The sequence below is a fragment of the Prosopis cineraria genome, unplaced genomic scaffold (genome assembly GCF_029017545.1).
Source record: "Prosopis cineraria cultivar Desert tree isolate PC_DT_omini unplaced genomic scaffold, ASM2901754v1 PC1, whole genome shotgun sequence".
In the NCBI taxonomy this organism is placed as follows: domain Eukaryota; kingdom Viridiplantae; phylum Streptophyta; class Magnoliopsida; order Fabales; family Fabaceae; genus Prosopis; species Prosopis cineraria.
In genome coordinates, this window is record NW_026555332.1 from 53,849,386 (window position 1) to 53,869,857 (window position 20,472).

Genomic DNA, 20,472 nt, shown 5'->3' on the forward strand with positions numbered 1-20,472 from the left:
TGTTCCATTCATTGACGCGCAGCCCATCATCCCAAGTCTAGCTATGTCATTTTTTAACTCTCGAAAGATTAAGTATTCGGTGTAGAATATTTCAGAGTTTATAATGTTTACTTTCATCCTGCTAAATAAATATTAACATGAGTTAATAAAATGTCCAATAATGAAACCTTTTAGCATGCCATTTCAACTATTATTATAATGTTTTTTCCCAATACATTGTTCTGATCACAAATTCACAATAAATGTCTTTTCATAGTGAAAAAATAAATACTAATCATAACTATAAAATAATGGAAACATTTTGATTTTTTTTTCATTTTCTCTCTGTTTTTTTAAACATACTACATTTAATTATTAGAAGCTATTTTTATCTTTATTATCATCACTACCTATTTTTATTATCATTGCACATTGTTACCTATCAATATCATCACTAATTTTTACTAGCTATCATCATTCACTATCAGTTGCTACCATCACCAATCGCTACTAGCTAATTAATACAAGTTATCACCAATTAAATATTGTTAGCCAGCTCTGTCAATCACCATTGATCATTGCCAACAGTTATCATTGACCGTGAGCATTGGTTGTTATTGCTAGAAATCATCACCAATAGCCACCATTGTTAATATCCCTAATCGGCTAATCACTACCTTCAACCAATGTTAGCTGCTACTATTGGCTATTTTCATCTTAATTGGCAACCATTGACACAATCGTTGTCAGACACTATCACTACTAACCACTTTTGACTCCCATTATTAACCTTTTTTTTTTTTAACTATAAGGTTGGCTTTTATTGATTGAAAACATTTTTTTTTACTATAAGCACTGTTTGTGGCACAACTGTGCGTTCAATATAAGCACAACTATCACTACTAACCATTTTTCACTCCCATCATCGACCATTTTTTTTAATTTTTTTTTTACTATGAGGCTGTTTTTTATTGATTGCAAACATTTTTTTTTTACTAGAAACACTGTTTGTGACACAACTGTGCATTGAATATTAGCACATTTCTCTAAGCTGTTTTTAATTCTTTTTACCAACCAAGTTGTTTTTAAATTAACATAAGCAAGTTGATTTTTTTTATTCTGAAAGTAATTAAAAAATGATTTACAAACTAATATTTAAAAATAAAAAGAAAGAAAATCAAATACCCCGATCAATGACCTGGTATATTTTGTCTTCTTGTCATTTCTCCTCTCACGCCTGTTGTCTTAAACTATAGCGCATAATAAAACAACTACGCCTATCGTTTGCGATGGGTGAAGCCCATGGTTTCGCAGGTTAAATGCAGTGAGTCTCAAGTTTGAGACGAAAACGACAAAAGAAATCAAGGAAGCGGAACAATTAAAATTAAGTTGATGTACAATCAATCAATATCTTTTTAAAAAAGTCTGTATTAGTTTTCTAAATACCATAGTTCTTTCATAAATACTTTTAAAACATTTACCAAAAAAAAAAACTTCTAAAATAAATATGCACTTCCACCTTCAAAAATTCATTTTTATTTTATTTTATCCAAATTTTGAATCGATAACAGTTGCGAGGAATCACACGTCAGCAGGAATAAGGCTTCATCGAATAAAAATTCTCCACGTGTCACATTCCCAGGATTTTGATTCCAATCGGAGCATTTAATCACCATCGAAGGTGAGTGGCCCCCACCGCCGCAGAAACCTTGAGAGCATTCATGGCGTTAAATACAACTCCGGCACTTCCATCTTCTCCTGAACGCACAAGTTCAGCAGTAGCCTTGTCTACAGTGGCCTTCGTTACTACCAAAGACACGGTTAGAAGAAAGGACCTCTCAGAATGCCGGGATTGCTGCACCGTCAGATTATTCTCTTGAACCTCCTCGTCACCCTTCGCTTCTGATCAACGCTAAGGCAATCTTTTTAATTTTCCTTGTTTTTTCCATCACCACTTTTTAATCTGTCTTGGTTCCCGAACTCTGTAAATTTTATTATTACGTTATTTTTACCTGATGATCTAATCAAAATCACCTATTATTTATGGAGAATTTCCGGCATATGATGAAACTGTAAAATATTGACGTAGTTTCCGTGTTTCTTCATTCAGGGAGAAAATGAATTCAAGCTAACCGACTTTATTTTTGCCGAACAATTCTTTAATTCTGTTAAGCCCTCAGAACCTACTCAACCGACCCTTTGGTTTTCTGTTTGGTTCAGTTCTTCTTTCCCATGGTTCATTCGTGGATTGGGTATGTGATCCATAAACAACCTAAACATTGACTCATGTGAGATGTGTAAATATTAAGGTGAAAATGACATTTAAGGATCTCAGAATAAAAATTTCTCTAAAAAAAATTTATAAATAAGTTAACGTCTGGCCTCCTAAATTTATCACTCATGGTTCTTTTAATATACGATTTAGTTTTTTTTTTTTAAATGTTGAAAGGGATATTCTGGTAAAATTAGTGAATACTGTTTGTCCTATGGGTTGGAACTTTAGTAAGAACTATTAATATTCATAATTCTCAGAAGAGATTTTGATTATAAAAGCCCATAGTTATTAATATCATGAGTTACGAGTACTTAAGGGTCATTTTTTCACAAAAGAAGGAGAAAATCGGGGAGAAAAACAATGACAATACAACGAACTGTAGAATAAATTGATCGCTATTTAACTCTATGGAATGCATCTTCAGTTCAGTTTCAGTAGTCCACGATTTCTACAACCATGAACTGAGCAGTTGATAGAATATTTCATTGGAATTAACCTGAAGCTTATATGGAACCACACTTGATGAAGAATTCTGTCTTGAGCTAAATATTTTCCCGTTTGACTTGATTGGCAACTTACATAAGTTTTGCTTATATATTTTCTATTATCTTGTTCTCAAATTCAATTTGCTGTTTCTCTAGGAACCATTTAATGCTGAGCCACCACGTTCTGCCTTGATTTCCTCATATTTGACTCCTTCAGATTTCTTTTACAAGAGAAATCATGGTCCAATACCAATTGTTGATGACATAGAAAGGTCTGATCCTTCCTGATTGTTCTTCCTCTTTATTTCTCAAGGCTGTCCACTATACTGGAATTATACTTAATATTATGACTTATCTGGCGGAGCAGATACTGCATTTCATATCTGGTTTAACAGAGAATTCAAAACAGCTTTTCATGAAAGATATCAGGTTAGTGCCGATCCAAAATCTAAAATTTTGATTCATTTCAATCAAATAATGTAATAATTGTCCCTATACCTTGGAAATAATGTAGGTCCAATTTATTTGCTAAATTAATCTCCAATTGAATATGGGTCAAACTAAGAACTGACCTTGTTATTTGATGATAGGATGCTTCCAAAGTATAATGTCACTGCCACATTACAGGTAGGCTGGTTAAAATCCCATGCTGCATTATTCATAGGTATACCTTTGCTAAACTTATAGTGGAAGATCACATAATGGCCTCTTTGCTGTTGGGAACATCTTGCCAACGCATTGATTTTCTTTCTATGCTGTCCAGTGTGCAGGTAATAGAAGGACTGCTATGAGCAAGACCAAAACCGTTAAGGGAGTTGGCTGGGACGTTTCTGCTATTGGAAATGGTTAGTTCCTTCTGTACAATTGATATTATTCAATTATTTTAACATCCGACACCTGCAAGTATGATTACCTTAAGGTATAATAAAGAGATGATGCCCATGAAGTATTATTTCTGCATCCTATTCATAAGCAAGCCTCTGATTTCTGGCTACATGTGCACTTTTATCTTCTTCTTTTTTTATCCTGTGAAATGCCAATGGCATATGCCTCTTCTAGTGAGTGAACTTTTAGAGGGATTCTTGGTGCAGTTATTCCTTAATGTGAGATAACATTGCTAATTGAAACTTCTATTATTTGATCTTGTTTGGGCCTAAAGTTGAAACGACAGCCCAAGGAGAGGAACTGAGGTTAAAAACATGACTGGCCCAACAAACATAACTTGGTCTATTGACAGGAAAGAAGAGCATGCCACGGACGAGCCTAATGTAGCCCTTAAGACTCAGGATGACTAGACGTACGAGGCTGTTGAATGAATATGAATATGGTGTAATGTGCCATGAATCTTGCAGGCCATGTTTTGTGATCCCTGATATCTCATAAACAAACCCTAGATTTTGTGGGGGTAACGATCTCAACTGAATAATTGTAAAAAGAGTAGCAGGTTGCAAAAAACAGGATGGACAATCAATCAACAACACTTATTAACACTTAGTGTCTAAATTTCCTTTGTATTGTCAGATAGTTTTTTTATTCCCAGTTTTCATAATTTTTGCAATTCTGTATTTTGCACATTTATTATTAATTAAACGCTCGTTTATTCCAATCTTTTTGCATTTTTACATCCGGGTAAACTGTAGTAAGAGAACCCGGGAATCCGTTGTTATTTTTTGAAACTCAACTTCTTTGGCATGCCTGGTACTTTTGTTGTTTGTGAAGAACAGATCCTAAATGCAGAAGCATGCATGCACACTTTTTTCATCTTGATATGTCTGGTTTTGTTTCCTTTGATTAAGTGGTGTTTGTGAAGTGTTCCATCTTATGTGTCTGAAGTTTTTATAATTCTTTAATATTATTATTTTCTTTCAGCTGCCTGGGGTGGTGCCAAATTGGCTGATGTTCTTGAACTTGTTGGAATCCCAAAGTTGACAAGCATTACCCAGTTAGGTGGAAGACATGTTGAATTTGTGAGTGTTGATAAGTGTAAGGTAATTCCTGCGGCTTGTAAATTTATTCCAGAGATCGTGCATTCTTTCTGGTCATTTACGTGTTTTGTTATTCCTGTAAATATTATAAAAAATACTATAGGAGGAAAATGGAGGACCCTACAAGGCATCAATCCCACTCAGTCAGGCCACTAATCCTGAAGCAGATGTTCTTCTTGCTTATGAAATGAACGGAGAAGTAAGTGAAATTGGCTTCAAGTTGTTTTCTATTCACTGATAACACTTGAGCTTCTATGGTTCCTTAAAATCTCAGTTTTGGTTTGTCTGGTTAGCAATATTAAAAGGTACAATATGCTTCTTCTCGTTTTTTCACATGTGGAACTATGACTACGAGTGTTTTAAGTCGCCAAAATGTGCAGAACAAATATCGTGCATGCTTATTGGAAACACTATCGTTACACAATCATTTATCTTCTGGTGGTTTCTTTTACTTTTTTAAAATTCAGAGTAGATATCTATTTTTCTTTAGTTTGGAATCAGATTATTCATAACGTATCCTTATATAGTACATTGCATATGAGTAAAATGATAAATGATCAGTAAGAAAATCTGATCCTTGGGATTGAATGAAGTCATGAACTTTTAGATAAGTATGTTGTGTCATCTTCCATAGGAATAATCAGCTCACGCTTCTTTCGGGTTCCTGTTGTCCTTCTTAAGCCTCTTGGCAGGGATCATGGGTATCCATTACGTGTGGTTGTTCCTGGTGTTATTGGAGCTCGGTCTGTTAAGTGGCTGGATTCTATCAATATCATTGCTGAAGAATGCCAGGTCTGATATTACATGCTGTAATATTATTTTGAATTTACCAAAATTTAATTCTAGAGAATGTCCTAGAACTTCACCTTATCATGTGGCAGGGCTTCTTTATGCAAAAGGACTACAAAATGTTTCCACCATCTGTGAATTGGGATAACATCAATTGGTCAACCAGGAAACCCCAAATGGATTTTCCAGTTCAGGTGTTCTGATTTATCTGCACTCTGTGTCCTACCTCGTCACATTGTAGAAAGGAAAAATTATCGTGCAAAACAAAATTTTTACTCTTTTAATGCATCTTATGTGTTAACGATTAATAAATGAATAAAAAGGCACCGTTTAAGTAGATGCTTACTATCTGCAATTTTTGAGAAAAAATTTGTAACTAATTCTTTATTCCTTGTGAGCAGTGTGTCATATGTTCTCTTGAAGATGTGAGCGCTAGAAAGCCAGGAAAGGTTTGTTCATGCGGTTGCTGATTTCATGTGTTCCTGTCGACTATGAAATGCCCAAATAAGACTTGAGCATTTTATTTCTTATATTGAATATATATTTTTTTTTTTGTAAAATATACATTTGGAACTATGGACATGTTTTTTTTTAATGCACGTATTTAATATATGTATGTATGTATGTATGTATGTATGCATGTATTCCTGCACTTGCCCTGCAGTACATGTGGACATGCCAAATGTTGTATATGTTGTGCAGGTAAAGGTTAGTGGGTATGCAGTGTCAGGAGGTGGCAGGGGCATTGAGAGAGTAGATGTATCCGTTGATGGAGGCAAAACTTGGCTAGAAGCCTCCAGGTATCAAAAGACTGGCATTCCATACATAGCAGATGATGCCAACAGTGACAAATGGGCGTGGGTGCTGTTTGAGGTCGCTGTTGATATCCCTCGCAGCACGGAGATAGTTGCAAAAGCGGTACGCTAATTTTTTCCTGCTAATTAATAGTCTTCGTAATTCCAATTTACCTTTTGTAACTACTAAGGCACAAAATCATCATTACCTTTTCTTAAAGGTATCCCTTTACTTGAATCAATTTGCCAATCGATTCCAAGATGGTTGCTTTCCGTAATGGATAGGAAAGATCAACATTCAATTACAGTTGCAAATCTTACCGCTTTATTTCGATAATCAATACCTTTGTCTGATTTGCAGGTAGATTCGGCTGCAAATGTCCAGCCTGAAAAGGTTGAAGAAATTTGGAACTTGAGAGGCATATTAAACACTTCATGGCATCGTGTGCAAGTGCTAGTGGGCCACTCAAACTTGTAAAATTGTATGGCTAGTGTGTTGCGTTGGACCAAGAACTTTTGGGTCTCTCGCAGGTTTCTCACTGTGTCTGTTCGCCCTCCTACCCATAGCGTGGAGCTATGTGGATCGTGTTTAACGCCAGTGCTATCCTGAGACACTCGATTTTGACAATGTTTAGTTGATAATAAATGCCCCTTACGGTAAACAATCGCTAAATAGAGGAGGTTTTTGGTTGATTGCATCCAGTTATTCCATTGAGTTAAGCTAATACATATCGCTTTCCCATGGAAGCATCTACGATAGTTATAGTTAGTGCTAGTAATTCAAGTTGAAATTTTTTAAAAATATTTTTTTTTATTTTTTAAATTAATTTTAATTTTTAAATAAATTTGTTAAGTATAAAATATTATTTTGATTTAAAAAAAATAAAATAAAAAAATAATAATTTGTTAATTTTGTATTTAAATAACTGTTATTATTTTATTACATTATGTGTAATTTATTTATAAATATTTTATTTATTTATAAATTAATATTTTAATTGTTTAAATATTGTTCTTATATGATGATATATAAATATTTATATATTTTAATTATGATCAAGTTGATTTTAGTTTAATCGTAATTAGATTATTAATTTAAAATTATTCTCCCCATTAGTTCAAATACTATTGGGTAAATTGCATTTTTATTTTTAAAAATGTGATAAAAATAATCGTCATTATATTATATAAATAAAATTATTTTATTATAAGTAAAATATTATTTTTTTAATTTATTGTTTAACTTTTATATATAAGGAGTATTTATTTTAATTTATTCTTAATTTTTAATCAAATCTGGCGTGAGTGATAATCAAATAATTATTTAAAAATATTATTTTATTTATTATGTTTATTTAATAGTAAAATTAAGAATTTGTACATGCTCAAATTTTATTTTTAAAGTTATTTTTAATTTAATTTGTACTTTAAAATTAACTATCTTATTTTATAAAATATATATTTTTGGATATTCGAATGATATATTGGACTTAAAATTTTTTTAAAAAATTGTGTCTTGAAATATAAAAATTAATATTAAAATATATTTTAAATATTATTTTGAGATATTTTATTAATTAAAAATAATAAAAATATGAAAATATAAATTTTTTTATAGATAACTATAGTGATACAATTAAATATGTGATATTTTAGTATAAAATGACATAAAACTTAAAAATTTAATTAATTTTTATTATATGTTATGTATTTTTAAAAAAGATTTTTTTTTCATGTATTGGCCAAACCTGATCAAGCTTAACCTGAATATTAAAAAAATTATTTTTTTGAGTAAGTTCAGGCTGACCTGTCGAATTTGACTTAAATTATAAACTCTAATGCTAACCTGCCCCTTATTTTTTGAATAATATATGCTTTTTAGTTCACAAATTTTTCTTTGATAATTGATTTAGTCTTTGAATATTAATTTAGTATAACTCAATTTTCACGACTTACAAAGTTAGAAATTATAACGACTAAAGTGTAACAAGTTAAAAAATTGTTTGAAGGATTGAGTTGTTTTGATTAAATTTAAGAATAATTGAAAAAAAAAATTAAAACTTATATTTTGTCATTATTTTGTCTAGTGAGAAAATGCATTGTTTTTTCCTGTTTGGAACGAAAAGTATGTGCTTTGACCCGGCCAATGGAAAAAGAATCTCTTGCACGGAAGAGGAGGTGGCGGAAGGGGTGGAGGAGGATGATAATGAGCCATGTGGACCTTCACCCCTCAGTGAGAATAAAGATAGGCTAGATTGAATTAAATTTTGGTCAAATAAACTTAAATTTAAGTAGCATATTAAATGTTTGAACTTAATTTAAAAATGTATGAGATTTTTTTCCTCAATAATTAAGGCCTGATCTTATTTAAAATCTAACATAGTTTATAAGCTCATTTAAAAGTAGGCTGTTTAAATGTTTTAAATATGTTTTAAGACTCTTATAGTCTATGTTTATATAACATGATTTATTAATTTTAATGTATAATAATTAAAATGATTTACTAGCTACAATATGATAATAAAGCATAAAAAATAGATTGATTAAAAATTAAATATTAAAAATGATGTGTGTGTAATATATTATATAATATATATATATATATATAAATAAGTCGACTTGTTAAATTTATAGGCAACACATTATAAAAAATAAGCATATCCTATTGAATTAAATAAGTCTAATCAAAAATTTAAATTTAACTTAAATTTATTTAGTAGCATCCGTACCTTAGCCGTGAGAAAGCCTCTGATTTATCGGTCAATCCGGAACGTGATAAATTAGTATGGCGAAGTGGCCGCCATTTCTTAATACGAAAAAACTCTTGACTAATCAATTGGTCCATGGAATTTGATCAAGAGGGTCAGCAATTGGCCACAGAGCCCTTTTCATAGTGTTGCATAAGATGTTTAAAATGTATATATAGTTGATATTCAAGCATATTCAGTACAAATTTATAATCAGATTAAATATGTTAGGCCAATAAAATATGTGGAAAAGAACAAAGTATATTTCTTTATAAATATTAAAGTTAATCATGATATTGTGGAGACTAATTATTTATTTACGCTTGGTGGTAGCTGTACGTGTACTTTGATAATGTCGAGTCTCCATTGCTTAAGCTCTGAAAGCTCATGGAAAGTGGCAGTGGCATTTCATAGAAATTGCTCAGCACGTGAACGAAATGTGAATGTACAGTACAATAGGCGTATGCTTATGAAAAAGAAAAAGAAAAAAAAAAATAAAAAAACTAAAAAGAGAAGAAAAGAAAGGCCTGGAGGCTGAAGCCTGAAGGTCACAAAACCGTACCCCATCATCTTAATTTGTCCATTAGGAAGTAATATAACCAAGGTACGTAAAACCGGACCGGTCATTAAACCGGTCATGGTACTGGGTCACGGGTTAGTGGTTCAATCAGGGTTGAACCGGGGGTTAAACCGGTGGCAAACCGGTCATGATTAAAATAATACAATTTAAATAAAAAGACATTAATTATCAACCAAAAACCACTCAAAAGTCTAACTAAAATACTATATTTTTGGACTTAGCATGCTCTATCTCTAATTTTTTATTTTTTGACTTTAATTTTACTTTTTTTTGTTATTTTTTTCCGAACTCAGAGCTCTGAAAAATTAAAAATGAAAAAAAAAATCAAAAACGACGTCGTTTTGGGGTAAAAGCCTGAAAAAATATTAACCCGGTTAACCCAGTCAACCCACCGAGTTATCCGGGTTATACCGGGTTGAACCCGGGTTGACCGGGTTACACCGGTTCACTCCCTCACCGGGTTAAGTGCAAACCCAGACCGGACAGGGGACCGGTTCACCGGTTTCCGGGTTGACCCGGCCGGTCCGGTCCGGTTTTCAATACCATGAATATAACTCTGTTTTTCAAGATCATAGGACGTCCAATATATTACCGCGTTCTCATCCGGTAACATCGTCATCCCATTTCCTTTTGTGTTTTTTTTTTTTAAGGTACGATCGGTTATTTTTCGTTTTTAAAAAACAGAGAAAACTCTGTTTTTATCCCACGCTGGAAAAGTGGCAGACGTTTTTTTTGCCCTTTTTCCAGTGAGAAATAGATAAATACATAGGAAATAGGGAGCAGGAAATCTATTTGGAGATTCTATTTACTTTTTTTTTAAAAAAAAACTTCCATGTAATACCTTAAACTACAGAATATTATAAAAAAGAAGAAGTAAATATTATTATTAGTTTAAATCAGTATTAAAATCATATACTTTATGTTCCTATTGTGGTGTCCATTTTTTCACACTTCTGAGTTATTATATGAATTTTCCTTAATTTTTAACATATCAATTTTAATTCATGTGTAACATTTTAGTTTAATTTTTATGTTAACTAAGATAACGTGTTATACTTTTTTTTTTTTTTCTAAAACAAGACCACAGGGTAACCAAGCAAAAAGATTAATATCCAATCATATCTAAAATTATGAGGTTTATACAATTAAAAGGCAGGTTGTTAAAGATATAAGGGAACATGCTTTGAATCAGCATATAAGTATTTGGGTTATGCAAGTAACTTTGTAACTACTCTCCAAGCTTGGAGATATATCAGCTCTCGGAATTTAAGGACCTGTTTGTTTTCAATTTTTAAAAATTATTTTTTATTTTTAAAAGCAAATAATTTCAAAATATGTTTGGGTAAGTTTTTTTATTTAACTGTTTCTAAAATTGTTTTCATTTTTTATTTTTAGAAAAAAAGTAGAAACAATTTTAAGTTTTTTTATTTTTTATTATTTTTAAAATATATTATATTTAATTATTGAAACTTATAATTATCTTAATTAATTTTTATCATTAATCATCACTATTAATTATGTATAATCATCACTATTAGTTTATTTTTTAATTAACATAGTCAAATAAATTTTTATTTTAAAAATAATTTTAAAAACTGTATTACAAAACAGTTTTTAAAAATAAAAAATGAGAATTGAAACAAAACAGGGTTCAACTTTCTTAAATATTTTTTACAAAATACAAAGTAGCACGGAGTGGGGATTCAAAAAAAAAAAAAAAAAACCTTGGGTGAAGTGCTTCGAGAGATTATTTAAAGGCCAATTGAGTCAACTGAGCACGGGGGCAATCCTTCTGTTCTGATTCTGAGCCATTCCCGTGGCAGCTTCACTGTCCATGCTAATAGTAATATGGTACCCATACTCATCTTCTTATTCATCCTTTTCAACATAACGCTAAGGGAGTTCCGGCGTCTTCCAGCTTTCTCCGGCCACCAGGGTCCGCCAACCTATCCTCTCATCGGATGCCTAGTTCCCTTTTACAAGAACCGCAACCGCCTCCTTGATTGGTACACTCACCTCCTCTCTCACTCACCCACTCTCACTATCGTCCTTCGTCGTCTAGGTACACCGACCACCATTGTCACTGCCAACCCACAAAACGTAGAGTATATCCTCAAAACTAACTTCAACAACTTCCCAAAGGGCAAGCCCTTCACGGACATCCTCGGTGATTTTCTCGGCCATGGCATCTTCAACGTGGATGGCGAGCTGTGGCAGACTCGACGTAAACTAGCCTGCCACGAGTTCACCTCAAGGTCCTCGGGGGATTTCGTTGAGCACACGTTGGAAGAAGAAGTGAATGAGAGGCTTGTGCCGGTGCTTGAGAGCTTGTCCAAGAGAAACCAAATCGTGGATTTGCAAGATTTGCTTGGGAGATTCTCGTTCAACGTGATCTGTAAATTCACAATAGGGATCAACATGTGTTGCTTGGATCCTTCTTCGCCCATTTCGCCTCTGGCAAGAGCTTTTGACGTAGCATCGGAGATATCTGCGAGACGTGGGGCAGCACCTTTGTTTTTGATCTGGAAGATGAAGAGATGGCTTGGTGTTGGATCTGAACGGAAGCTCAGAGAGGCTGTCGAAGAAGTTCGGAGTCATGTCATGGAAATGATTCGTGACAGGAAGAAGAAGATGAAGGCAAGAGAGGAGGCTGGCGATGAGGATCTCTTATCACGGCTTGTATGTGCAGGTCAACAAGAGGAGGCGATCAGAGATATGATGATAAGCTTCATACTAGCAGGTAGGGACACGACAGCTGCAGCTTTGACATGGTTCTTCTGGTTGATTTCCCATCATCCTGAAACGGAGCATCGGATTGTGAAAGAGACAGAAGACAAGACAGGAGACTCATTAGATTATGAATCTCTGAAGAATCTTGAGTTTTTAAAGGCTTGTCTTTGTGAGTCGATGAGGTTATACCCACCTGTGGCCTGGGATTCTAAGCATGCAATAGCAGATGATTTGTTGCCAGATGGCACTAGGGTCCGAGCAGGAGATAAAGTAACGTATTTTCCTTACGGGATGGGAAGGATGGAAGCACTGTGGGGAAAGGAGTGGTTCGAGTTTAGACCGGATCGTTGGTTCATTGAAACAGACGAGAACAAGAGGAATAAGGTTTCAGCGTTCAAGTGTCCAACGTTTCAGGCTGGTCCTAGAACGTGTCTTGGGAAAGAAATGGCTTTCATTCAGATGAAGTACGTGCTGGCTTCAATCCTCAGGAGATTCAAGATCAGAGCTGTCAGCCAAGACAAGCCTATATTCGTGCCATTTCTCACGGCACACATGGCCGGCGGTCTGAAGGTGCTTGTTTCCAAGAGGGTGAACCCCCCTTAAATAGGCTTTAAATTATAAAACTTTAGTTAATGCGTGCGTGCCATTATTTCTCCTTTTTTTTTTCGGGTGTATGAAACAATTGTAAACTCATACAGTGAAGTTTTCGACACGTTTAGCAGCGGAATCCAAATAATTGAACATGCTCATGATCACCGTCATCACTCCCTGCAAAACATGCTAAGAGCAAATGCATCATCATTGTTGTAATTTATAAAACATGGTCAAATTATATTGCATATGGCCGTTCCAATTGATTATTTATTTCACATGCAATGGTCCACTCTGCGCCAACGTCAGCTCATTTAAATATCGTATAATTATTGTACGGAACAAACATCGGCATTTGCAAGTCTTTCAATAGGTAGCTTAACTTATTCAAAACCCCATGCCAAGAGTTTGATGAGTTAAACATGACCTTAATTTTCCAATGCTAGAGTAACTACACATTAGGATATGTACCGCTGCCAAACGCGTAAGGTATCAGGGGAAGAGTGGGTCTATGTCTAACTGACGTTAATGTTGCTACTGTCGGTAATATCTTCGCTGAGTTCATACATATGACTAGGGCCTCTCCTTATCCGATGATAGGCTTCCAAATTGTTTGTTCCACAAGTCGTAAGCGCCAAGTTCATCTGAGGAAACAGATTGCCTCACCTCTTTTAGGGCATATATGAAGTCCTGCAGAACAATGCAAATAAACGGTTTTTAATTAATTGAGCCAACGTGTTTTTTGGGAATAACTTAATTACGCTTAGCTGTGAACCTGAAGGGTTACTGGCCGCATATCTTCCTTGTTCAGCTTAGTAATTTCTATGCCCTGCCTTAAAGCCTCTCTTAGGGGACCCATTGAAGCATCCTTCACTAAATTTTTCATGTCTGATCCCGAATATCCTAGATAAGAAAGTTTACGAAAAATATATTTAAAGAAATTATTAAGCAGAAAAGGGAGGTTATTTAAATTAACAGGCAGTACTAGACAGAAGGAATTATAATTATTACTTGGAATACCTTCCGTTTTGTTGCATATGGTATCAATCTCTTCCTTTGACAGCTTGAGAAGTCCGTCCTTCTCCAGGAGGTTACGTACAATCCAGGCTCTTGCCTCTTCAGTAGTCATGGCCAATACAAATCAGTTAGCCACATAGTGCTAAATACGTTTGAATAAAATACGATTGATGATTCATGGAAGATTGGCATATGGGAGGTTAGGAATCACCATATATGATGAAACCTTCATAGATTGCGTCTTAGCTCAAGTTAGAGCTATAGTTGATCAAAATATAGGACTTGAAAAAACCTATAGCACTGTGATGTAATTGCTATGTTTTGTATTTTGTACAGTTTTACTTGATGAAATTTCTTTTCCACTTGCTGAGATAGAGATTTATTCTGTTAATATAATCTCTATCTCAACACCACTAAAAAAAAAAAAAATTAAATAATCATATTAATTAGCACCTGAGGATGGCAGGGGGATATAAAGTCTTTTGGTAAGTCGCCTTCGTGCCGCTTCATCAAGCTCTTGAGGACGATTGGTGGCCCCTGTAAAAGTACGACCCAATCCATTATAACAAACAGGATAGCAACATATCTCACCCAAAATTTAAAAAATAAAATCAAGACATCACAAGTTAACATGGGATTGAGGCCCACTGGCATCAAACTGAAGGAAAAAAGAACTGTGCTGGCCTCGAAACTTCAAAAGTCAAAAATGCCTATCAGTAAATTAGCGTTCTTTCCATTTGCACCCAAGTTCAATCCCTTTAAATTTCTCCAGATATTCCATACACTTCCAGAAGCATGCTCACAAGTTTAATTATATATAGAGATGGTTCCATCATTACTGGCATAATGTGCTAAAGAGGTTCGTGTTCGTATTACTTCCTCGATCATCAATATATTCAAATACCAACAACCCTACCAGTCTGATAGTTGAGAATTTGCATTGCATACAAGGAAACCAATTATAGCTAACATGTTTTGCATTTTCGCGTTGTTAGAACTCTGGAAGTTGGAACCCCCTTTCATGCTCAAATACTATATGATGACGCTAGAAGCCTGGAACATATTGCAACTTCCCAATATGAAATCAGCTTATTTGTATTATAAAAAGGAATACACAGATCTTTCAGTTTTGACATGCATAAAGTATTACAGAAGAGCCAGCTAGTTAAATTAAATCTGCCGCTGTCAGCAATATACGAAAACAAATGAGGAAATTAAACCCAGTGATTTAACAATTACCTATAAGAAGAACCTGCTCGTTACCACTGTCAAAACCCTCCATTTCAATGAGAAATTGTGTCTTTAGCCTTCTGCTTGATTCATGTTCACCCTCTGACTTGCGCTGCGTCAAACAAATGTATCGGCAGAATAAATGGAAAGGGGGGGGGGGGGAGAGCAACATGCGGTATAGACGTGAAAACTAATAATTAAATATTCATGTGGCAGCTTAGAAGCAGAATGCATTTCCCCCCTCATCATGATTGCTTGCCATGAACTTCCACAATACATAGATGATAACGCTAAACTTCAAGTGAATTGTCGTAAGAAGTCTAGCACGTAAGCCAGTCAATGTCATCGCCCTGAATGTTAGCCGCAAACAGCCAAAATATAGGGTACCTGAGATAGGAGAGAATCTATTTCATCGACAAATATTACAGCTGGCTGGCGACAACTGGCAACTCCAAAAAGGGCTCTCACTAGTTTTTCACCTTCTCCAATCTACAATAATGACCAGTACATATATTAGATGTTAAAGGCGTGATCCCAGAGATATATCCAATCTGATGGATTCAGTTCATGAGTCAATGCACATGTACTCAAAGGGTAAGGGTAGTTGTAAGAAAGAAATCATAAATCTTTGGGACACTGGCAACATATCTTAACAAGATTGCAGATATGCGTCCAAGATTATAGGATTTTTGAAAGACTTTTACTTTTGTAATAAAGAATACTTTTAGGAATCAAAACACATTTTAGGAATGCAAAAGACTTTTACATTCATATAAACATGCTCAAAGTTCTAGACAGTTGAAAATTAACACATACCCACTTGCTTGTCAATGAACTCGCCGATATGTAAAAGAAGGTTGCTTTTGCCTCACCTGCAATGGCTTTTCCTATCATCGTTTTACCAGTTCCCTAGCGTTCAAAGTTGTAGGAAGAGTGGAGATCATATCAGTGAGTACGCAATTTCCATATGTTACAAAATTATGTACTTACTGGTGGACCAAATAAAAGTAGACCTCGCCCAGGAGAGCGGCATCCCTTAAATATATCAGGACGTAGCAGAGGCCATATGACCATCTCAGTGACACATTTCTTGGCATGCTCCAATCCCGCTACATGTCATTAGCGAATTAGAAGAGTAAAATTAGTTTCGGTTAAAAGCAAATTCCCCAAATAGTGAACATAAAAGAAAGTCCAACAGTCATCTGTATTACCAATGTCATCCCACCGGACATTAGGATCTCTATCCATAATCTCATTGCTAACATGTTCAATAAGGCGAGGTTCTATATTCCTCAATTTCTCAGGAAGCTCTCCGTCAGGACCACATAGCCCTTCCAAACTACAAGCACGTTGTGAAACAGATTAGGAAATGATTGTATAGAACTGTATATCACATGATCAATAACAATTATAATTCATCAGACTAACTATTGGAGAAGGGAGAAAACATATGGTGGGAGAGAGTCCAAAACAACCAAAAACAGTACTGATATCCGCAATAAAAAGAAAAGGACGTACTCAACTTCGTTCAAATCAATAAGATAACAAAACCTACAGAATATGTAACAAGCACAAGCTCAAAGGAAGAACTTATCCCAAAATACTAGTCTATTAGGTGGGAGAGCCCTTAAACTTATAAATCCCACACCACTTGTGAGGCTTCCCAATGTGGGATTCATAATAATGCCATCTCATCAAGAGCCGACGTCCATGGCGGCTCCACTCCACGGCACTTCAACCTCCTACCAATCAAAACCTTCATGGAGCAGGAAATGTAACGAGCATAGCGCAAAAGGGGAGTCCATCTCAAAATACAAGCATGTTGGATGGAAGAACCTTTGAGCTTATAAACCCTACACCACTTGTAAGGCTCTCTGATGCGAGACTCATGACAGAATAGAAGGGCCCAGTGAGGTAATGTAAGGAAAAGTCTAATCTGATCACCACTAGATAAGAATCTTTTAAAATGTGTTGTAAGCTTATTTTGGTAATATATCCTAGTAAAGTCAAAACAACACTGAAATGCAATCAACAAAAACGTAAAAACTAAAAACTTGAAGTGAAAAAACTATCAAGACTCCGAGAAGATGAATTTACAAGGAAAAGCAAAACTAGAAGTTAGGACTTCAACAGATCAAATTGAAGGTTGCACCACTGACCATCTCTTTGTGGAGTCATCTAAAGTATCATCACATTTTCCTGCAATTCTTGATGTAATATTTCCATCGCCAGTTCCATTGGATTTGATAGGAGGTACAAAATTACCACGGAGGCCACGTCGTGAAACACCATATGATCTCCCACCATACACCCGATTCAAAGAATTGTTATCATATTGTGAGACAGATGCAGTAGGTGAACCAATCCCTTCCCGCCTCTGCCTTGTTTCCATTTCCTGCGGGCATAAAATAATGTAATATTACAACATGTGGAGATATTAATTCGAAGGAGAACTAGAAAATAATATCACATACAAACTCGGGCAAAAAACTACAGGAAATTCGATGCTCAAGGTTGCTTACTTTTTACCTCTTTTAGCACGGTTCTTTATAGTCATTGAACGTGAAAGCATTAGACTTTCAGCTAGAAAATCCCATTTGGAAAAGAAAAATGTGCATCTAAAGCTAAAATTCGTTCCCACGAGAAAAGACGTGGTAGAAGAGTGAAAGGCCATGTAAAATATGTACGAAATTTTAAACAATTTTCAAGAATGGGTATCCTTGTACTGCTAAAATAGTAACTCCTCCGCTCAAAAAAACAAAACACTCACATACAGAGTGTAGACAATATAGTAAATTATACCAATTTAGCTCTGGCAGTAACAAACCCACTGCCACAAGTATCAGACTTCGCTTCCCCATTGCTTAAAGGTGACTTGACATTACAAACTTGGGGGCTATTAGTTTCCATGTGCACACGCTTTGTTCCCAAAGTTCCAGAAGTTTTTTCTTCCCCTTCAGTTTTCAAGAAGGAAGAGACAAGATGACCCTTACTGTGGCCACCATGTGACAGAGGCTTTTCAACAATCATGCAGTCCTCAGATCTGTTATGTTTCAAACTCAATTTTGAACTACTTCAGCCCTCAAAGTACTTTTCCCACGCATTGATGTCAACTTCGTTTGCAACAATTCTTTTGGTATTTTGCTGCCTTCTTTGTCTTGCTTCTCCAGATGGTCACCCTAAAAAACAAGAATGTTTATTGAGAAAATCATTGGCTTAACTGTCTGGAGGATTGCGAAGCATAAAAATTTAATTAAAATAATGAGCACAAGAAATTGACATACAGACACAAACAGAGCACCCGCAAGCAGCAGCTCGACAGAAAAGAGAAGGGATTGGGGGGAAAGCAAAAATGAGTTTTTAAATACTTTGCCTAAAGATAGATGGAGTCCGTTTATCAGCATATATCAGTATAACCAACCAATTCTCCACCTTTTCTTTGGATTCCTTGAGTAGAGCTTGGAAGTACTTCGACTTCTTAATTTTCCCAATGTCAACATCTCCTGTTTTGCCAAAAATACACCCTGGAGGCTTTTTTGCTTGTTCAAACGCTTGGCTGAGGGAATGACAACAATTAGCATTAGAACACAACTTCAAATGAGCTATATTCTAATCAGAAGAATTGACAGGAAATTTCAAAAGTATCCGTTCAAGGCATTGCCTCCAGTGAAAATTCAAAGCAGTCATACTGTGTTCGTTTAATCCGCAAACAGAAAACAATTATCACATTAAATTCGGAGAATGATACGTTCAACCAACAAAAAAATCATAACCGAATACACTTGAACATTATCATCCCCCTACAATCTATCTTTAGGGTCTCCAAAAAAAAAACATGTCGAATTCCGCAATCAAAATAATCTCTTAAGATCTCTGTGAAGTACGAAAGCTCCTTATTGGCCAGTTACGAGTAATTAGAATAGAAAAAATGGAATTTCATAAGCTCAATAGAGGAGAACTTTACTGAAGAGGAAGACGGGGGGGAAATATATACCGATCGGAGTCTGGAATGAGGGATCGACGAGCGGTGCCGATTTTCCTCAAGACTTCCTGGCGAATTGGACGTGTATAGGCTTCATCGACATCGGAATGGCAATGAGAGTCAAGAAAGCCGATGAGGCGAAGCCCGAGGATGTATGCCGACTCAAAATCTTGTTTATCAATGGCAAGATCGGTCCCAAAGAGAAGAGAGTGGAGCCTCTTGAGATTCTCGTCCGCTTGCTTCCTCCAGCACTTTTGGTTCGGATCATCCTCTTTCCCTGAAAGAGAAGGAGAAGTAGCGGCAGAATACGGGCACGGAGATGTGCTTTGCTTGAGCGTCTCCTCTCCCGCCATTTTTGTTCCTCTCTCGCTGCCTCAGTTCGAAAAATGATCTTACGCGCGCATGGAGTAGCCGAACAGGCCGCTTACACGGCATCAGGAATTTATCTAATTTCTCAGGTGCTTGAATTACGTGTCTCGTTTGTTAATGGGAAATGATAATTAAGAATCTTTAAGAATATTAATCTCAATTAAAAATTATAATATTTTAAAATTTTAGTTAAGAATCATGATTTTTAATTGAATAAAAAAATATAGTTTGTAAGATAGAATTCATTAACATCACTTGAAAATTCACTAACACAACTTAAAAAAATTACTAACGTATATTGTGAAAATATAAAATCTCACTTAAAAATCGATTATTTAACAAAAAGTGCCACTTGAGAATTCACTAGCCTGATTTGAAAAAATTTCTAACATATATTGTAAAAATATAAAACCCCACTTGAGAATCAATTGTTTAATCAAAAACGCCACTTAAAAATTCACTAACCAAATTTAAAAAATTTTTTAACATATATTATGTAAAAATAAAACTCCACTTGAGAATTAATTATTTAATAAAAAATAACTTATCCAAATTAAAGTTTTTTATTAAACAATCAATTCTTAATTGAAATTTCATGTTTTTACAATACACTTTAAAAAAATTTTAAGTCGGGTTAATGAATTTTTAAATGGCGCTTTTTATTAAACAATCAACTTTTAAATGAGATTTTATATTTTCACAATATATGTTAGTAATTTTTTCAAATCGGATTAGTAAATCCCCAAGTAACGTTAGTAAATCTCATTCACACACTATATTTTTTTTATCCAATTAAAATCGCAATTCTCAATTAGGATTTCAAAATATTATGATCCTTAATTGAGATTAATGTTCTTAGAGAGTCTTTAATTGTCATTTTCTCTTTGTTAATTTTTCTTTTATACTTCTCCCATTTTTA

The 20,472-nt window shown here is 34.7% G+C and overlaps 3 protein-coding genes across 5 annotated transcripts; 2 read left to right on the plus strand and 1 right to left on the minus strand.

Annotated features, from left to right (window-relative positions):
* The first annotated feature begins 2,889 nt into the window (after nt 1-2,889).
* Nucleotides 2,890-7,005, plus strand: LOC129291146 (sulfite oxidase-like). 3 transcript variants are annotated; one of them, XM_054928358.1, is made up of 11 exons: nt 2,890-3,011; nt 3,107-3,168; nt 3,330-3,366; nt 3,503-3,584; nt 4,609-4,727; nt 4,828-4,923; nt 5,406-5,516; nt 5,606-5,707; nt 5,915-5,962; nt 6,216-6,431; nt 6,669-7,005. In XM_054928358.1, the coding sequence occupies exons 2-11, from the start codon at nt 3,155-3,157 to the stop codon at nt 6,783-6,785; spliced, it is 942 nt and encodes a 313-aa protein (XP_054784333.1). In that variant the 5' UTR covers nt 2,890-3,011; nt 3,107-3,154; the 3' UTR covers nt 6,786-7,005. The 3 variants fall into 3 exon arrangements, with proteins under 3 accessions (XP_054784333.1, XP_054784342.1, XP_054784347.1); XM_054928367.1 differs by having other exon boundaries at nt 4,609-4,706; XM_054928372.1 differs by having other exon boundaries at nt 2,897-3,011; nt 3,330-3,403.
* A 4,417-nt stretch (nt 7,006-11,422) lies between these two features.
* On the plus strand, nt 11,423-13,255 carry LOC129305298 (cytochrome P450 94B3-like). Its single transcript, XM_054945330.1, has one exon. The coding sequence runs from the start codon at nt 11,483-11,485 to the stop codon at nt 12,965-12,967; it is 1,485 nt and encodes a 494-aa protein (XP_054801305.1). The 5' UTR covers nt 11,423-11,482; the 3' UTR covers nt 12,968-13,255.
* On the minus strand, nt 13,251-19,575 carry LOC129305303 (ATPase family AAA domain-containing protein FIGL1). The gene is given in 14 exon segments (XM_054945342.1): nt 13,251-13,645; nt 13,731-13,858; nt 13,976-14,071; nt 14,426-14,509; nt 15,212-15,314; nt 15,590-15,691; nt 16,019-16,111; nt 16,193-16,311; nt 16,414-16,541; nt 17,362-17,597; nt 18,005-18,279; nt 18,282-18,381; nt 18,620-18,758; nt 19,197-19,575. Coding segments are annotated over 14 exon segments (2,061 nt in total). The 5' UTR covers nt 19,538-19,575; the 3' UTR covers nt 13,251-13,528.
* Between the last annotated feature and the right edge of the window lie 897 nt (nt 19,576-20,472).

Excerpts from the sequence above, each read along its gene's own strand:
- LOC129291146 (XM_054928358.1), top strand. Across the intron at positions 3,585-4,608 it reads CGTTTCTGCTATTGGAAATG|CTGCCTGGGGTGGTGCCAAA; the intron begins GTTAGTTCCTTC and ends ATTTTCTTTCAG. Across the intron at positions 4,728-4,827 it reads TGAGTGTTGATAAGTGTAAG|GAGGAAAATGGAGGACCCTA; the intron begins GTAATTCCTGCG and ends AAAATACTATAG.
- LOC129305298 (XM_054945330.1), top strand. The coding sequence starts at position 11,483 with ATGGTACCCATACTCATCTTCTTATTCATCCTTTTCAACATAACGCTA.